Source organism: Emys orbicularis, chromosome 2 (assembly GCF_028017835.1).
Source record: "Emys orbicularis isolate rEmyOrb1 chromosome 2, rEmyOrb1.hap1, whole genome shotgun sequence".
In the NCBI taxonomy this organism is placed as follows: Eukaryota; Metazoa; Chordata; order Testudines; family Emydidae; genus Emys; species Emys orbicularis.
In genome coordinates this window covers 296,055,838-296,071,319 of record NC_088684.1, presented here as the reverse complement: position 1 = coordinate 296,071,319, position 15,482 = coordinate 296,055,838, and the positions used below count along the sequence as shown (strand labels likewise).

General features: G+C 47.3%; 1 protein-coding gene across 1 annotated transcript in view; it reads left to right on the top strand.

Annotated features, from left to right (window-relative positions):
* The window catches only part of SMARCC1 (SWI/SNF related, matrix associated, actin dependent regulator of chromatin subfamily c member 1), a 163,794-nt gene that overhangs the window by 109,165 nt on the left and 39,147 nt on the right, over positions 1–15,482 (top strand). Inside the window, exons 22-24 of the mRNA XM_065398174.1 lie at positions 3,420–3,475; positions 9,824–9,938; positions 10,950–11,104. Coding sequence (XP_065254246.1) covers positions 3,420–3,475; positions 9,824–9,938; positions 10,950–11,104 — 326 coding nt within the window. The remainder of the gene's footprint in view (positions 1–3,419; positions 3,476–9,823; positions 9,939–10,949; positions 11,105–15,482) is intronic.

Here is a 15,482-nt window from a genome sequence, read left to right as displayed (position 1 = left end):
CAATCTAATCTGTGTCTTCCATATGGCATTGCTAGGCTACTAAATAATAATCCTTCCTGAACAGTTTCTCTCCTTTTAAGAGGCCATACTGACCAGTCTGTAACATGGGTTGAATCCCCTCTCAGTGGACAAAGGCAGGTACTTCAGAAGGGCAGAGTTACCTGTCCCAGATAAGTTCAACTGAAAAATTTCAATTTCTCACCACTCTAGAGCATTCTTTGGGCTTAGGTCAGAGTCCTCTAAGGAGCCCAGAATCCTACCTCCTGCACATGCCTTCTCTCTGAATCATGGAGTTTCTCTCTAGTACAGTCTGTTTCCTTCTTCCTGGGCTGGTTCCTCAATAAAACAAGACCCCTCTGCTACAGAAACATGCCCCTCTGTTCATCTTCCCTACCCAAGCTTCCTCATATCTCTTCATGAGTTTTCCTCAAGTCTGTCAGGTTCTGTGACTTTTAAAACCCAACAATAACGCCTGTTTATTCTTTGTCGTGCTTCTGCAAAAATTCTACTGCTCTAATTCTGTCCTGCAGAAACATTTGGTCAGCCTAGTTTCCCCTGTCTTCAGCCATCTCATTGGTACTGAGGTGCTCTCACTTGAATGGGGGGCATCAAGGTTTGACAACCCTCCATTGCCCTGGGTCTGGGGAATGGGTGACACACCCTGACAACATGTGGCTGACTCCACTTACCTTGAGGCATTTCAATGAGCAATTTCATAAGATCGGGCAGAACTCATAAGTCATATGCAGTTTCCTTAAATCATCAAAATTCTATTGTCTGTTATAGCACTTCTTTGAGTGTATGCCTAGGTCTTGTAGGCCTTTTGAAATAAATGTTTTGAGGAGCAAGATCTGGAGATAGGAGACATGAAAGACCAGTTAGTCATGAACAATGATCCTAGAAATCCACTTGCCACGGAAAAACGCGAATTTGCGTTTATACAGAAAATCTTTAGTTTTTACATTTTGTGAAAAAATAAAAACATATACAGTGGAACCCCAATTATCCAATCTAATTGGGACCGGGGCCAGATCGGATAATCAAGAGAATGGGTGGAGCTCCAGCTGTCAGTCCTAGGCGGCAAGCCTTGGCTGGTAAGCTTAAAAATTGTCAATATATTGGTAAAACATTGTGTTCAACTGATACTCATATATGTTGTGGCTAGGGAAACTAAAGTTCAGCATTTCATTTGAATCATGGAAAAACATGGATTTTTGTGTGTGGGGGGGGGGTATCACTGAAAACTAGGATCCCTGGTCGTGAAGCTTAGGGAAAGAAACTGGTTATGGGGCATGAAAGAAGACCTGCAAATTCTAGGGCAGGGAAATAGAGAGGCTTTCTTGTGAATGTTTAATGCTTTAACACGGTTTGTAGAGGTGCTAGAATTTAGTGTGAGAATATTTTTACAGAGCATAAATTACTCTTCTACAGTCAGATTTGGGTAACATAAAATTAGACTCTGATAGTGTTTTGATCACCTGCAAATTGGAAATAAAGTCTCCTACTGACTGTCCATGCATGCTGACATTTATGTGCGTAGAGTTCATAAAGCAATTCAGGAAGTTTGTGTTGAGCAGTGATTACCCACTCTTGTAATACAAGAAGTTCTTAACTGAGGCTGGTCTTGCATGCCTGAGCTACGGACCATCTACACAGACAAATTGACTACATTGGTAGAGCATGTTGTTATATTATAGTCAACCAACAGAATTATAACACGGATTGAACATGTTATAGAATTGTGGTGTATCCTTGGCCTTTTACAGGTGTGCAACAGTTTGAGTTTGTCTGCACAGGCAAACTATGTATCTTCATAGCTAAATTTTATTTTTAGTAAAAGTCAGGTTGTGGGCAATAAACAAAAATTCATGGAAGCCTGCAACCTGTCTGTGACTTTTACTAAAAAAAATGGGGCAGGAGGTCTGACTGAAGCCCAAGTAGGGGAAGAGAGCCCCAGCCCCGCTGTTGGGGGCGGTGTCCAGCACCCTCTGCTGCGGCAGTTCCAGGGGCCCATTGCCGCAGCCTCAGTGGCTCAGAGCCCCGGGGGCCCCCTGCAGCAGCTGACGGCTCTGGCCCCACTGCTCTGGGGCTGAAGCAGAAAATGTCATAGAAGTCTCTGAAAGTCACAGCATCCGTGCCTCTATGACACAATCTTATCCTTATGCAGCTCTATTTTAATATTGTTGGCCTCACATACCCCGGCTGGCCAAACCTGCAAAGGTGAAGCTGTATTTAAACCTGAATTTTAAACTAAGGCTATAGCATAATGTATTGTGCTGCCAAGCCTCCCATGTGTCCAGTGTTATGAAGCTTTCTTGCATCTTTCTAAAGAACTGTTCTATTTATTTAGGTGGAACAAATGGGCCAAAGTCATTAACAACCCAGTCTCTGTCCAACATTAAACAGTGTTAAACATGGTCCAGGGTTTGGCATTCAGAGACCTCAGCCTGCTTAGTACCATGACGCAAACGCAGTTGAAAATTATTTTAACCTTCTATTGAAGATAAAGAAAAGGGGGGAAAAAAGTTAAAGCATTTGAAATGTAAAGAATTAAGTAAGGCTTTTATTTTAACATGTTTTGTTCCCTTTAGCTGGAGAGAGTTTTAGAAGGAAAAACCTCTAGTTTGACAGTCTCTTAGATATTATTAAAGATGGTAATAACTGTCCCTCTAGGAAAAAGAAAATTAGTTGAAATGAGCTGGAGTTACTACTGTTAAAGTCTGATCCCATTTCATCCCAGGTGGTGTCTGGGGTTCAGCTGGAACCAGTAAAAGTGGGAATATTATCTGGGTCCCTCTCTCTGGCCTGGTCTGGTCAGGACATCTCTCAGGGTTAGGATAATGAAGGCCTGGGACCTCAGGAGATGGTGGGGGTGGCAGCCATGTTGGTGAAGCTTGCTTCAGTATCCTCTGTCTGTTCTTTCACTCAATCTGTTTTTTCTGTTCTTTGTCCTCCTCACCTCTCCTCCCCCTAGTTTCCAAAAAAGTCTTTCTTTCAGGACCCAAAAAGGATGGAATAGCCCATTCCCTCATTATTTTTGTCCATCAATTAGGCCTAATTTCTGACACACTAATTTTGGTTCATTAACTCCACATAATTTGTTTTTAACAACTATAATTACAGCAGTCCTTGGATTATATGAACATGGCCTTTTTGGTTTAAACTAATCCAGTTTCTCTGTCTGGTTTTCTTGCACCTAGTCCCATTAACATTTGTTGTTATAGGTTGTGACATCTTATGAACTTACACTCACTTTTTACAGTTAAACTCACAATTAAGGTAAATTTGTAAGCCCAATTACCACAACAGAACAGAGTAGGATATTTCAGTTAGACCTGTCATTAATTTTCAAGAATAATAAATGGTGGTTATGGCACTTTTAACCACTCTGCTTTATGTACTTGTATTTCTTCTCATAGATGGAGTTGAAGAAGAAAAAATGGAAACTGAGACAGATGGGCAACAGTCAGAAAAGGTAAAAGTCTGAGATTTGTCTCTGATACAGTGATTCTTTTCATGAAGTTCACAAGTCTGAGTTGTTTGTGTTACAGTAGCACCTAGAGGCCTTAATCAAAGATCGGGGCCCATTGTGCTAGTCACTGTACAAATGCATAATGAAAAGATGGGCCTTACCCCAGGTGACATAAATTTTAGTAAAGAGCTCCTTGTTCTCAGCCTTGTCTTGTGCAGAGTGAATTGAACACTCCTGCCATAGGAGTGCCCCCTTGCAAGTTTATTGCTGAGCAAAGTGGGAAGAGATGTCGGTATCTCTTCCTGTCCTTTTTAGCCATGAGGAAAGGGGCTGAGGAAGGGTCAAAGTGGAGATGTCAGATTTAATTGAAGAGCCATAGAAAAACTGCAGCAGCACATCCTGATGTTGCAACGTTTTTCTTGTAGTGTTGGATTGATCATTCTGATTCCTGATCGTGCAGTGCTGTGATGTTTTCGGCTCTGCACAGTTTAATTCAGTGAGAAATTGGCTCTCCAAGATTAAGTACCTTTGCTCTAACCTGACACGAGATCAGTAAAGAGAAATCAGTCCTCCAAGAACCATTCCTAATTTTTGAATTTAGTGTAACTCAGTTATGTTGGACTGCCAAGTGCTCCGAGTAACCTATTTTTATAGCACAAATATAAACCAAGAGACACTGAGAGGATGAAAGACACAGAAAATAGTTCTTGTATTTCCCTTCTGAGTGCCAGCTGGAGTTGGATTGACAATCTGAGTGAAGTCATTTATTCATAGTTGCATCACAGGCAATGGCAATGCAAGCTACCCTCCTTTGTCTAGTGCAGGGGTAGGCAACCTATGGCACATGTGCCAAAGCTGGCACGCGAGCTGATTTTCAGTGGCACTCACACTGCCCGGGTCCTGGCCACCGGTCCGGGGGGGCTCTGCATTTTAATTTAATTTTAAATGCAGCTTCTTAAACATTTTAAAAATCTTATTTACTTTACATACAACAATAGTTTAGTTATATATTATAGACTTATAGAGATCTTCTAAAAACGTTAAAATGTATTACTGGCACGTGAAACCTTAAATTAGAGTGAATAAATGAAGACTCGCCACACCACTTCTGAAAGGCTGCCGACCCCTGGTCTAATGAATGTGACTCACCTCTGACTTAGAGCTTGAACCTAAGCCCATGATAGTCAGTGGCAAAACTGTCAGTGGTTTCAGTGTGCACAGGATCAAACCCTTAGAGACAAGCTGCCTAAGAATGAGAGAGGAGTTCAGTCTGTTTATTCGGGCCTTCATCTCTCCTACTGAGATTGTCAGCAAAACAAGGTGATTGCAGTGGTGGGTTTTGTGATATAGATAAATGTCCACTAAGATCTAGACTATGACTAGCAGCTCCTTTCAAGGTCACAGAACTGTGAAGTGGTAATGGCAATGACTTCTGGGAAGTACTGACCTGCACTAAATCCAAACTAGTTCTCTAGAACTGATTCATTATTTTCTTGAATAAACAATACCTACATTGTGTCTGCAGTTACCTGTGACACTTTCCTGTTACCCCGCTTTTTCAGTCGAATGAATGAAAAACTGGTGCTTAACTTAAGGACATGTGTACATGACAATCTTAAGTCGACCTCTGTTAGGTCGACATACAGCCATCACAGTAATTACTCCTCCTTCTTTCGGTGGTGCGCGTCCTCACCAGGAGTGCTTCCACTAGCTGAAGAGGGACAGCGTGGGACGGGGGCGTTGAGAGCCAGGGCTCTCAGCTCTGTGCAGGCCCCCACTGGGGGCTTCTCTCCTTCGGCTGGGAGATCCATGCCCAGAGTCTGGTTGGCTGCAATGCTCCCCGCAGGGAGCCAGGACCCCAGGGCACAGCAGGGCTCCCAGAAGGGCGCCTGGGCAACAGCCCAAGCCAGGAGCCTGGTTGACAGCCCAGCTTGGAACAGAGACCAGGGCTGGATTAACTCTCCTGTGGGCCCGGGGCTATTAGATTTTGTGGGGCCCCTGTATACAAGTCTTTTTCCTTGGAGGGAGTTTAGTGCAGGAGGCAGGGGATTGGGGTGCGGGGTCTGGGAGGGAGGGTGCAGGAGGGGATTCTGATCTGGGGCAGGGGTTGAGGTGGAGGAGGGGGTACGAGGTGCAGGCTCCAGCTGGGAGGCGCTTACCACAAGCAGCTCCCAGCCGACGGCACAGCAGGGCTCAGGCTGCCTGCCTGCCATAGCTGCTGCTAACACATATCTGCGCACCCTTTGGGGGGGAAGGGGGCAGCAGGTTTCAGTACGCTGCCTGTGCCTGCAGGCGCCCCCCCCCCCCGGCGCCCTGCCTCCCCCCCCCCCCCCCCCCCCCGTAGCTACAGGGAGCTGCGGGAACAGTGCTGGGGGCAGGGGCAGTGCGCGGAGCCGCATCCCCCCTCCCCTCCCCGCCCCGCCCGGGGCTGCAGAGACATGCCAGCAGCCAGCCGCTTCCAGGAGCGGCGTGGAGCTATGGCAGGCAGGCAGCCTGCCTGAGAGCCCCTTTTAGCAGCCCGGAGATCGCTGCCTGTGATTTATTTTTGCGGGGCCCCCCTTGAGCCAAGGCCCTGGGCTGCAGCCTCTAAAGCCCCTGCCGGAGACCTGCAGCAGCCCAGCTGGGGAGCCAGGAGCCGGCTTTCTTGTCTATTTCATGGCTCAAGCAGAGCTGTGAAATTAACAAGAATGACAGCCAACAGCCAATGTGAGGAACAGTGTCTACATAGACATTGAGTTGCCCTAGTTACACCTACATAAGCCCTACGCCTCTCATGGAAGTGGAGTTACTATGTTGGGGTAGTAGGGCACTTACATCGGCAGGAGCAAATCTGTAGTGTAGACACTGACGTAGTTAGGTCAACATAAGCTACCCTATGTGGACCTAACTCTGTAGTGTAGTCCAAGCCTAATACTCACAATACATAATTCTGAATGTTACTCCTTGTTTGCTGTATTCTCTCGATTATCTTTATATTGCTTTTATGAAATAAGAGATGTAAATACAGTGCAAGGTAATCATGGGCATGAAAATTACTATTCCAAATTTATTGGAAACCAATTCCCGGTCTAGTAGAACAGACATTCAGATAAATCCAAATTACTTGCCAATGTTAAAATATTTCCCACCTCCACCCTTACGCATAAAATCACTGCTCATTTCATTAATACAGTTAATGTCCTTGAGTTGGGATAAGCTAGAATCTGTGAAGAATTCCACTTCTTGGAGTAGTGTCCCTATGGGTGCTTCATGACAGGGCATACTTCCCCTGGGCAGATTCATCACAATGTCCAACCTTGTTTCAACAATCCAGTGGAGTCCACAAACCCCACTGCAAGGGCTTGCCTACAAATTCTGGGCCATATGGCAGCCTGTACGTTCATGACTTCCCTAGCAAGACTTAACTCTTGGTGTCTTCAACCATAATTGAGAACTTCTACACACTCCCAACAGACTGTCGATCCAAGCAGGTGTCCATATCTCAGAGGGTCCTCGGTCCTTTGAACTGGAGGACCCACAAAAGGTGGGGGAGGGGGGAGAGAGTTTCACTTGTACAGCCTCCTCCCATGAGGATTGTCACCACAGAAGTCTCCCTCATAGGCTGGGGTGTACAATTCCAAAGCCTTATAGCTCAGGGCAAATAGACCCCCTCCATATCAACATATTGGAGCTCAGAGCAGTCCATTATGCTTGCCAACACTTTCTGCCACACATCAAGGACCACCCAATCAGAATAATGCTGGACAACAGAGCGATGTTTACATCAATCAGCAAGGAGGAGCAAGATACCAGTCCTCATGCACCAAATCTATAAAACTATGGAACTGGTGTACGTCACATCGCATGCATATCTCAGGGGGTCATCTGCTGAACACAATCATAGATTCCCTCAGCAGACAATTCAGTGTCAACTACAAGTGGGAACTGAACAACGAAGTGTTCTGAGAAATACGGCTTGCCTGGGGCCATCCACAGGTGGATCTCTTCACAACTCCATTCAATGCAAAGAGCAGACGTCTGCTCAAGGTGTGGGCATGACCACAACGTAGTGGGATATGTCCTAGTCATTACTTGGCCTCAAGGCCTGCTATGCCTTCATCCCCCAATACTGTTACTGTTTAAGTTCATAAAGAAATTGAGACGAGGAACCATCCTCATAGCACTGTCGTGGTTGAGACAGGCTGTGGTTCCCGGAGCTGATTCACATATCCCTACAGTCTCTTCTCTGCCTTTCTCTGACCCCGATTCTCTTCACCCAGGTATCAGAATTGGTCCCCTCCCCCAGTCTCGCAGCACTTTGCCTCAAAGCATGGTTGTTTGATGGCCCTCTGGTATAGCTTTCCAGAAGTTCCATGGGTGCTGCTCAATATCAGAAATCGCCCAACTAGAAAAAGTGTGGAAATGCCTCCAAGCTTGTTGCAACCATCAAGCTGTACTTCCTCTCAAATCCTCTGGCTCATATCCTCAGTTACCTGTCAAATTAAAGACTACAGGCTTATCGCTGAGCTCCATCAAAGTTCTTCTAGCTGCCATCACAACTTTTCACCCTCCCATACAAGGATTCTCAGTCTTCACCCACCCCAGCACTGCAAGATTTATTAAGGATCTATTTAATCTCTTCCTACCAAGGAACCAACTCCACCATGGGACCTCACCTTAGTTCCCAGTGCTCTGAGGAAACCCTCATTCAAACCTGTGGGGAGTTACTGCCTCCTTCATTTGTCGTTAAGACCTTGTTCAAATTAGCCATTACTTCGCCTAGGATGGGTGGGGAATCTTGAATCCTTAACGGAGGACCCATCAATACACGGTGTTCTTCCAAGATGAGGTGACTTTACAGCCACATCCTCGCTTCCTCCCTAAAGTCTCTTTAGAATTCCGCGTTAATCAGGATATTCACCCACCAGTATTTTACCCCAGGCCTCACTCTCGTAGAGAAGACGCAAGCCTCCATACACAGAATGTTAAGAGCTCTTCCCTTTTACCTTGACAGGACTTGGCCCTTTTGGGTTTCCCCTAGACTCTTCATCTCTGTTGCAGAAGGAATGAATGGGCATCTGATCTCCATCCAGAAATTGTCCAAATGGGTTGCAGGTTGTGTCCTGTGAAGCCTTGGGGGTTCATCTCCCTCCTCCTTCCCCCCGAGAGTTATTGTTCATTCCACTAGGGCTCAGTCCACCTCAGTAGCCCTTCTCAAAAATGTACGCATCTCAGACATCTGCAGGGCAGCCACTTGGTCGTTGCTGCATATATTCTACCAGCATTGCACTCTCATGCCTGCCTCCAGGACTGACGTGATGACACTGTCCTACAATCCATACTGGATCCACTTCCTTGATGCCCTCCTTCTTGATGGAGGTACTACTTGGGAGTCTCCTTATGTGGACCACCCAAAGGGACACTACTTGAAGCAGAAGGAGAGGTTACTTACCATGTACAGTAACTTGAGTTCTTTGAGATGTGTGTCCCGATGGGTGCTCCACTACCTGCCCTCCTTCCCCTCTGCCTCAGAGTCTCTTTCTTGGGACTTTTGTGGTTGAGTAAGACCTGGAGTGGCGGCAAGTCTCCTCCTCTCTCTATACTGTTATATCCGGGCATGAGGGTGTCTAGGGCACAGACGTAGACCTGGGGAGACAGCTGACAAAAATTTCTGATCAAGAACACACTGGCACCTTTGCATAGCTAGACATGGAGCATCCATAGGAATACACATCTTGAACTGAAGTACAGTTCGAGGTAAGTTACCTCTCCTTCATTTTATTTCCCTTCCTTATGTCACACTTTTGCAAATATCTGTTGCTTTTTCTGTTGGACAAAAATACTCTTTTCCCACTGTGTGTAATTAGACTACAGCACTCATTGCCACATGATATTATTGAGGCCAAGAAGTTACTAAGATTCAAAAAGGGATTGGATGTTTATATGGATAACAAGAGTATCCAGATTTATTGTACTGAATGCTAACAAATTTTGGAAAGGATATAAAATCTCATGCTTCGGTCTTAAACCAATCTCTGACTATTAAGGATTAGAATGAAATATTTGGGGAGAGACAAGATGATTCCACTTCTCCCTACTGTGGGGTTTCTTGCACTAAACAAAATCTGGTGCTGCCCCCTGTTGGAGATGGCTTACTGGACTAGATAGATCATGGGTCTGATCCAATGTGGCAATTGCTTTGTGCCCAAGAATCTTGACCATGGTTGTGAAAAGAACTAACAGGCAGTCCCAAATTGATTCCACCTTCCCAAGGATGATAGAGCTTTCAAAGTGATTCTGTGACCAAGCTAACAAGGAATTTTTTCTTATGTTCCCCTTTCTCTCTTCCTTCATCCCCCTCCAACACTCCAGGTTGAAAGCAAAGGAGAAAGTGAAATAGAGGAAGGTGATAAGGTGCAGGAAGGAGAAAATGAGAGAAATCCAGAAAAGGAGCAAGACAGTGAAGTCACATCTGATACCAAGTCAGGTAATAGACACCAGCTGTTACTTGAGCTGCATTTTAGTTTTAAAAGCCTTTCTCCAAAGCTGTAAGAATAGACTATAAAGTTAATTGTGGCAGAAGTATTTCCTCTCGCACGTCAGGTCTGCAGCTTGGTTCAGCAGTAGATATTCCAGGTCATTTCACAGAAAAGCTCAAGTGCTAAATTCATATTGCAATCATTTCAGACGTCAGTTTAGGGACTTTTTTCATCTTGGCTGTAGGGACTGGGTGAGCAGATTGCTAAACTAAAGTGAGCACAAACCATATAAATGAGTTTATTTCTATATTGCTAATCTGTTGGTCCATTCCTAATGTAAAGAAGCAGATGAATGGGACTACTATGAACACAGCTTTGTGCTTTAAAGCCTAACACGCTTTCTCCGTTTCCTTACGAGGTTGTGCAAATCATTTCATTTGACTGGTTTGGAATAAAGTACTGAAAAATCATAGTATCTTCCTATATTTTAAAATACCATGTCATTTCTTACATGAATCTGTGTTCTGATTGTGTCGTATAGATCTGGCACATCTTTTCTGACAGGATTTTTTTCATCAGGATTTTAGGAGAGGACGGAGCAAAACAATAAAAAGGTCTCCGTTTGCATCTCAAAATGGAGATGATCATGGAATTTGTTTATTGGAAATACAACTTAAAATTATTTTGATATTAAGACTAAGAAAAAGATGGGGGAGAGAAGAGTGCACAGGGGTAGAAAATGAAAGCACTTTAGGAGCATCACCCTTAAGGGTTTGGGGGGGGATCCTCTGGGATATACATTTTGTGGAGGTGTTCAAACTGCTTCTGTAGCAGTATGTGGAGGAAGCGCTGAGGTGCTATAATAATGTAAAGCACCTAAGTGGGAGTGTTGTAATGTGCTCGTGCATGGGTTTATGCCGTGTGAGCACAGAAGTACGTGCTATGTAAATCCTGTCCCTGGTGTGATGATCATGAAGTGAAGAATGAATGTAAAAAAAATTATTGGGTCATCTCTTTAGAAGAGAAGGAGGCAGAAGAGAACAAGGAAAACGTTGATGCGTGCAAAGACAAGGAAAGCGACGCTGGAAAGAAGAAAGTGGAACACGAAATCTCTGAAGGAAATGTAGCTACAGCTGCAGCTGCTGCTCTTGCCTCAGCTGCCACCAAAGCAAAGGTTTGTCATACACAAATGTCCACTGCAGCTGATTTCCAGTTTCAATTGGGAAGTTTTCAAAAATGGTCCATTGTTCCAAACCACTGGGACTTTAAGTGCTCTTTTGTTTGTTTGTGCTCTTTACTTCCGCTGCTTGAACACTATCATTAAATGAAATTGTTTCCCTGTGAATAGTTTAATGCTACCATTGTAAACTTACTAAAGTCAGGGTGAGCATCCCCAAAAAAGAATGTCATCTTTTCAATGTGTAACATGGGCAGTTGTCTCTGCTGGGTGTGCTGTTAGTGGTCAAGGAACAGAATTGGGAGGCAAAATTTGTGGGTTCTCTTCTTGGATCTGCCACTAATTGTGTGACCTTAGGCAATTCATTTAACTTCTCTGTACCTGAGTTTCTTCATCAGTAAAATAAGTATAACACTTACGTTGCAGGGCAATGTGATAATTATCAAGATCTTTGAGATCCTCACATGAAAGGTCGTCTGTTGTTGTTTTTCAGGGCTGGATATTGAGAGCGTGGTATTTTTTCCATTCCATATTTGTGTTAAATGGCCTCTTCAATTTTCCAGCCACAAATCAATGAATTATTTTTCTCAGCCTGCCTTTTTTTATGTATATTTTTAAATCCTTTGTTTCTCACGTATTAAGTTGTCTGCAGACTTTACCTAATGAGCCATAGCTTGAATCAGTGTTCCACATGGCAGCTCTGGCTTACAGTTTTTATTGTAAATATCTTCTGAGTATCCTGCTTCATTCAATGTAATGAATGTTACACCCTTCTTCCTCCTGCTTCCTCATATTTAAGACATCTCCTCTACTTCCCGGATAATTTGTTTCATTGTAATCCTTTCTCTGTCTTTTTGTTCTTTTCACTAACTCTGCTGAGTACTAGGCATCACAAACTCCAGGTTTTAGTAATAAAATGTATAATTCGGTCCAATTGGGTGGGCCTCAGCACTGAAATTGCTCATACAGTAAAATACCCCAATTAAGTATTGCTGTAGGATGGATATGTGACATTTATCTACCTCTGTGAGAGACCCTTATTACTGTGACCCCATCGTGTGTGTGGTAGATTATCTGCCACATCACTTGCCTGGTTTGCTTTATGATGATGTTTTGTGATTTGTGCTTCATCCCCTCGGGAGGTGGGTGTGGGTGTGTGCGTGCGTTCGTTCGTTCTTTGCAGGTCCCTTGACCTTGCTTGGGATGCATACTTTCCAGTGCTGGATTTCTTTGTCCTGCATTTTTTGACAGTGGCTGAGTAGTCATTGCCATGCTAATGATGCTTAGAAGAGGCAAATATAATACTCTGGTAGAGCAAGGGAAAGCTGTTAGCTCCTCTGGAAAAAAAACTCCAGTTGGTTGCTGCATATTTCTTTGAAACAAACTGACCTCAGAAGAGGAATGGGAGACAGACTGACAGAGCCTCTGGCATGGTGGGGAAGGAAGAAATGAGGGTTCACACAGAGCTCCTGTCTTGTGGGGAGAAAGGAGGATGCTAGGATAAGTTGGGGGATTGGGACAAACAGAACCCCTGATAGCATTTGGTTGGAGGAACCTGACATGCTGGGAATAGATGAGGGGTGAGCAAACTACGGCCCGCGGGACCATCCTCCTGGCCCGGGAGGCTCGCCCCTGACCCCTACCCCACTGCTCCCCCTCCCCCGCAGCCTCAGCTCGCTCGCTCCGCCACCGGCGCAATGCTCTGGGCGGTGGGGCTGTGAGCTCCTGGGGCAGCACAGCTGCAGAGCCGTTCTGACCCAGTCTCTGTGCTGCGTGGTGGTGGCGGTGGCATGGCCCGGCTCCAGCCGGGCGGCGCGGCTGTAGCGCCGCCAGCCACCGGTGCTCCAGGTAGCGTGGTAAGGGGACATGGAGCGGGGGAGAGGGTTGGATAGAGGGCAGGGGAGTTCGGGGTGGTGGTCAGTGGGTGGGAGTGTGGATAGGGGCCGGCGGGGGAGGAATAGGGGGTTGAATGGGGGCAAAGGTCCGGGGGGGCAGTCAGGAATGAGGGGGGGTTGGATGGGGCGGCAGGGGGCAGTCAGGGGCAGGGTTTCCGGGGGCAATCGGGACAGGGAGAAGGGGTGGTTGAATGGGGCAGGGGTCCCAGGGCGGGGTCCATCAGGAATGAGAGGAGGGGTTGGATGGGGCGGTCAGGGAGCCGGGGAGGTGGATGGGGCAGGGGTCCCGGGCAGGGGGGCAGATAGGAGGTGGGGGCCGGGCCACGACCCCCTTCCCTAACCGGTCCTCCATACAATTTCCAAAACCCAATGCGGGCCTCAGGCCAAAAAGTTTGCCTGCCCCTGAAACAGACATTCTTTGGGGGGGGGGGAGTAGGGGGCCACAGAGAGCCCTTGGCAGGAGGGAGAATGGAGCACCATGCCATGGGTTCAGGGGAAGCAGCCGCTTCCCCTCAGTACATTTTTCAAAAGCGGCGCCTGCTGGGACGCCGCTGGGGTCCTGCAGGCAAGTGGGGGGGCATCACGGTCGGACTCCGGAGGAGCCATTGGGGGGGGGCGGCGGGGGCGGCCAGAGGAGCCAAGGGGCCGGCTCCTCGGCCATCGCGCCCCACGCTCAGCGCGGCCCCAACATCGCCGCCGCGGCCGCCTCCTGCGGCGGCTCAGGGCTCGGCGGCCGAGGGCTCCCCAGCTGGCGGGCAGATCCCCTCTCCCCGGCAGCTTCCGGGCCAAGGGAAGCAGGAAGCTGCCGGGGAGTGGGGATCTGCCCGCCAGCTGCGGAGTGCTCGGCCGCCGAGCCCTGAGCCGCCGCAGGAGGCGGCCGCGCTGAGCGTGGAGCGCGATGGCTGAGGAGCCCGGCCGCTTCGCTCCTCCGGCCGCCCCCGCCGCCCCCCCCCCCCCCCCCAAATGGCTCCTCCGGAGTCCGACCGTGATGCCCCCCCACTTGCCTGCAGGACCCCAGCGGTGGCCTGGCAGGCTCCACTTTTGAAAAAAATGCTGGGCTGCCCAGGCGAGGGAACCAGGAAGCTGCCGGGGAGAGGGGATCTGCCCGCTCCACTGCTCCACTCCCCCAGCCCCCGGGAGAAGTGAGCAGCGCCCGCCCGCCACCCCTTCCCCTGCGCCCGGCTCTCCTCCCCTCCCCCCCCCGAGCCCCTCCGAGGGGGGCCGCAGCATGGCCACAGCGTGGCCGGAGGAGCCAAGGGGGGGGGCGCGGAGCGGCCAGAGGAGGAGCCAAGGGGGGGCGTGGCCAGAGGAGGAGCCAAAGGGGGGCGCCTTTTTTATGGTTGCTCCCCCTGCACTGAGAAGCTGGCTACGCCACTGGCCATGGGGGGAAGATTAGGGGACCTTGGTATGGGAAGAGGAGGTTTTGGAGGGCACACAGAAGCCCTGCAGGTGGATGATAAGGGAAGTTGTAGGGAGGGTGGCATACGAGGAGCTTGCGGAGGGATTGAGGGAGCCCTGGCATGTGCGGTAAGCTTGGCCAACACAAGTGATATAGTGTGCTTCCCCCTAGCTTTTAGTGGAGCCTCTGGTTCTGGAGGAGCTCAGCAACTCTTGACAGGCAAAACAGTGGGAACTCCTCTCCAGAACTTGGACTTCACTTCCCTTTAAACTAGTCTGTATTCAGGGAGCGCCCTAGATTTTCCTAGCTATAGATGTTCTTACTCTCTTCGGGCATGTGGATGCTGAGGGTGCAAATTTGAAGATCCTGAGTTTGCAGCATCCATGGGGGGAAATTACAGCACAGCACTTTTGTGTGCACTGCTATTCACACCCCTTTTGTCCAAACTGCAGGTTTGGTCCCTGTTGTTTGTATATATTCCCAGATAATGAATCATACTCTGACCTCTGTCGTGACTCTGACAATTGTTCAGGTGTGTATGTGTGTAATCTACCTAAAGTCTAGGCAGGTTCATTAATATAGGCCTTATCCCCTTCCCCTGAGCATGCTTGTACTCACTTCTGATTAGGTTTAAATTGTTGTGAATTCTTATCTGAGAAAAGGGCACTCTGTCAAGTTAGGGTATGATGATGTCACTAAAATGGGACCGTTTAAACTCTCAAAACTCTTGAATTTGAGACTGCTGGATTCAGGTAACGCAATCTCTTAGGTAGTCACCTGACACCTTACGGCAATGGTTAGGTTTAAAGTCTTTGAAATGTCATGCATCATTTTATTGAGACTGATCTGAGAAAGGGGATGAAGTCGAAGCTCCATTTACAATTTGTTTGACAAAAACTTTAAAATGTAATATTAAACTGGCATATGGGATTCCCCAATGGTTCGTTTATTAATTTTAGGATTATTTTGAGATGTGAATACCAAGGTGACTTTTTTTCTATCAGCCTTATAAACTCAACCTGAGATCTGAAGATCAAGCTGTTCTTTCTGTCCCTTGCATCATCAATATCAAGGATTAATT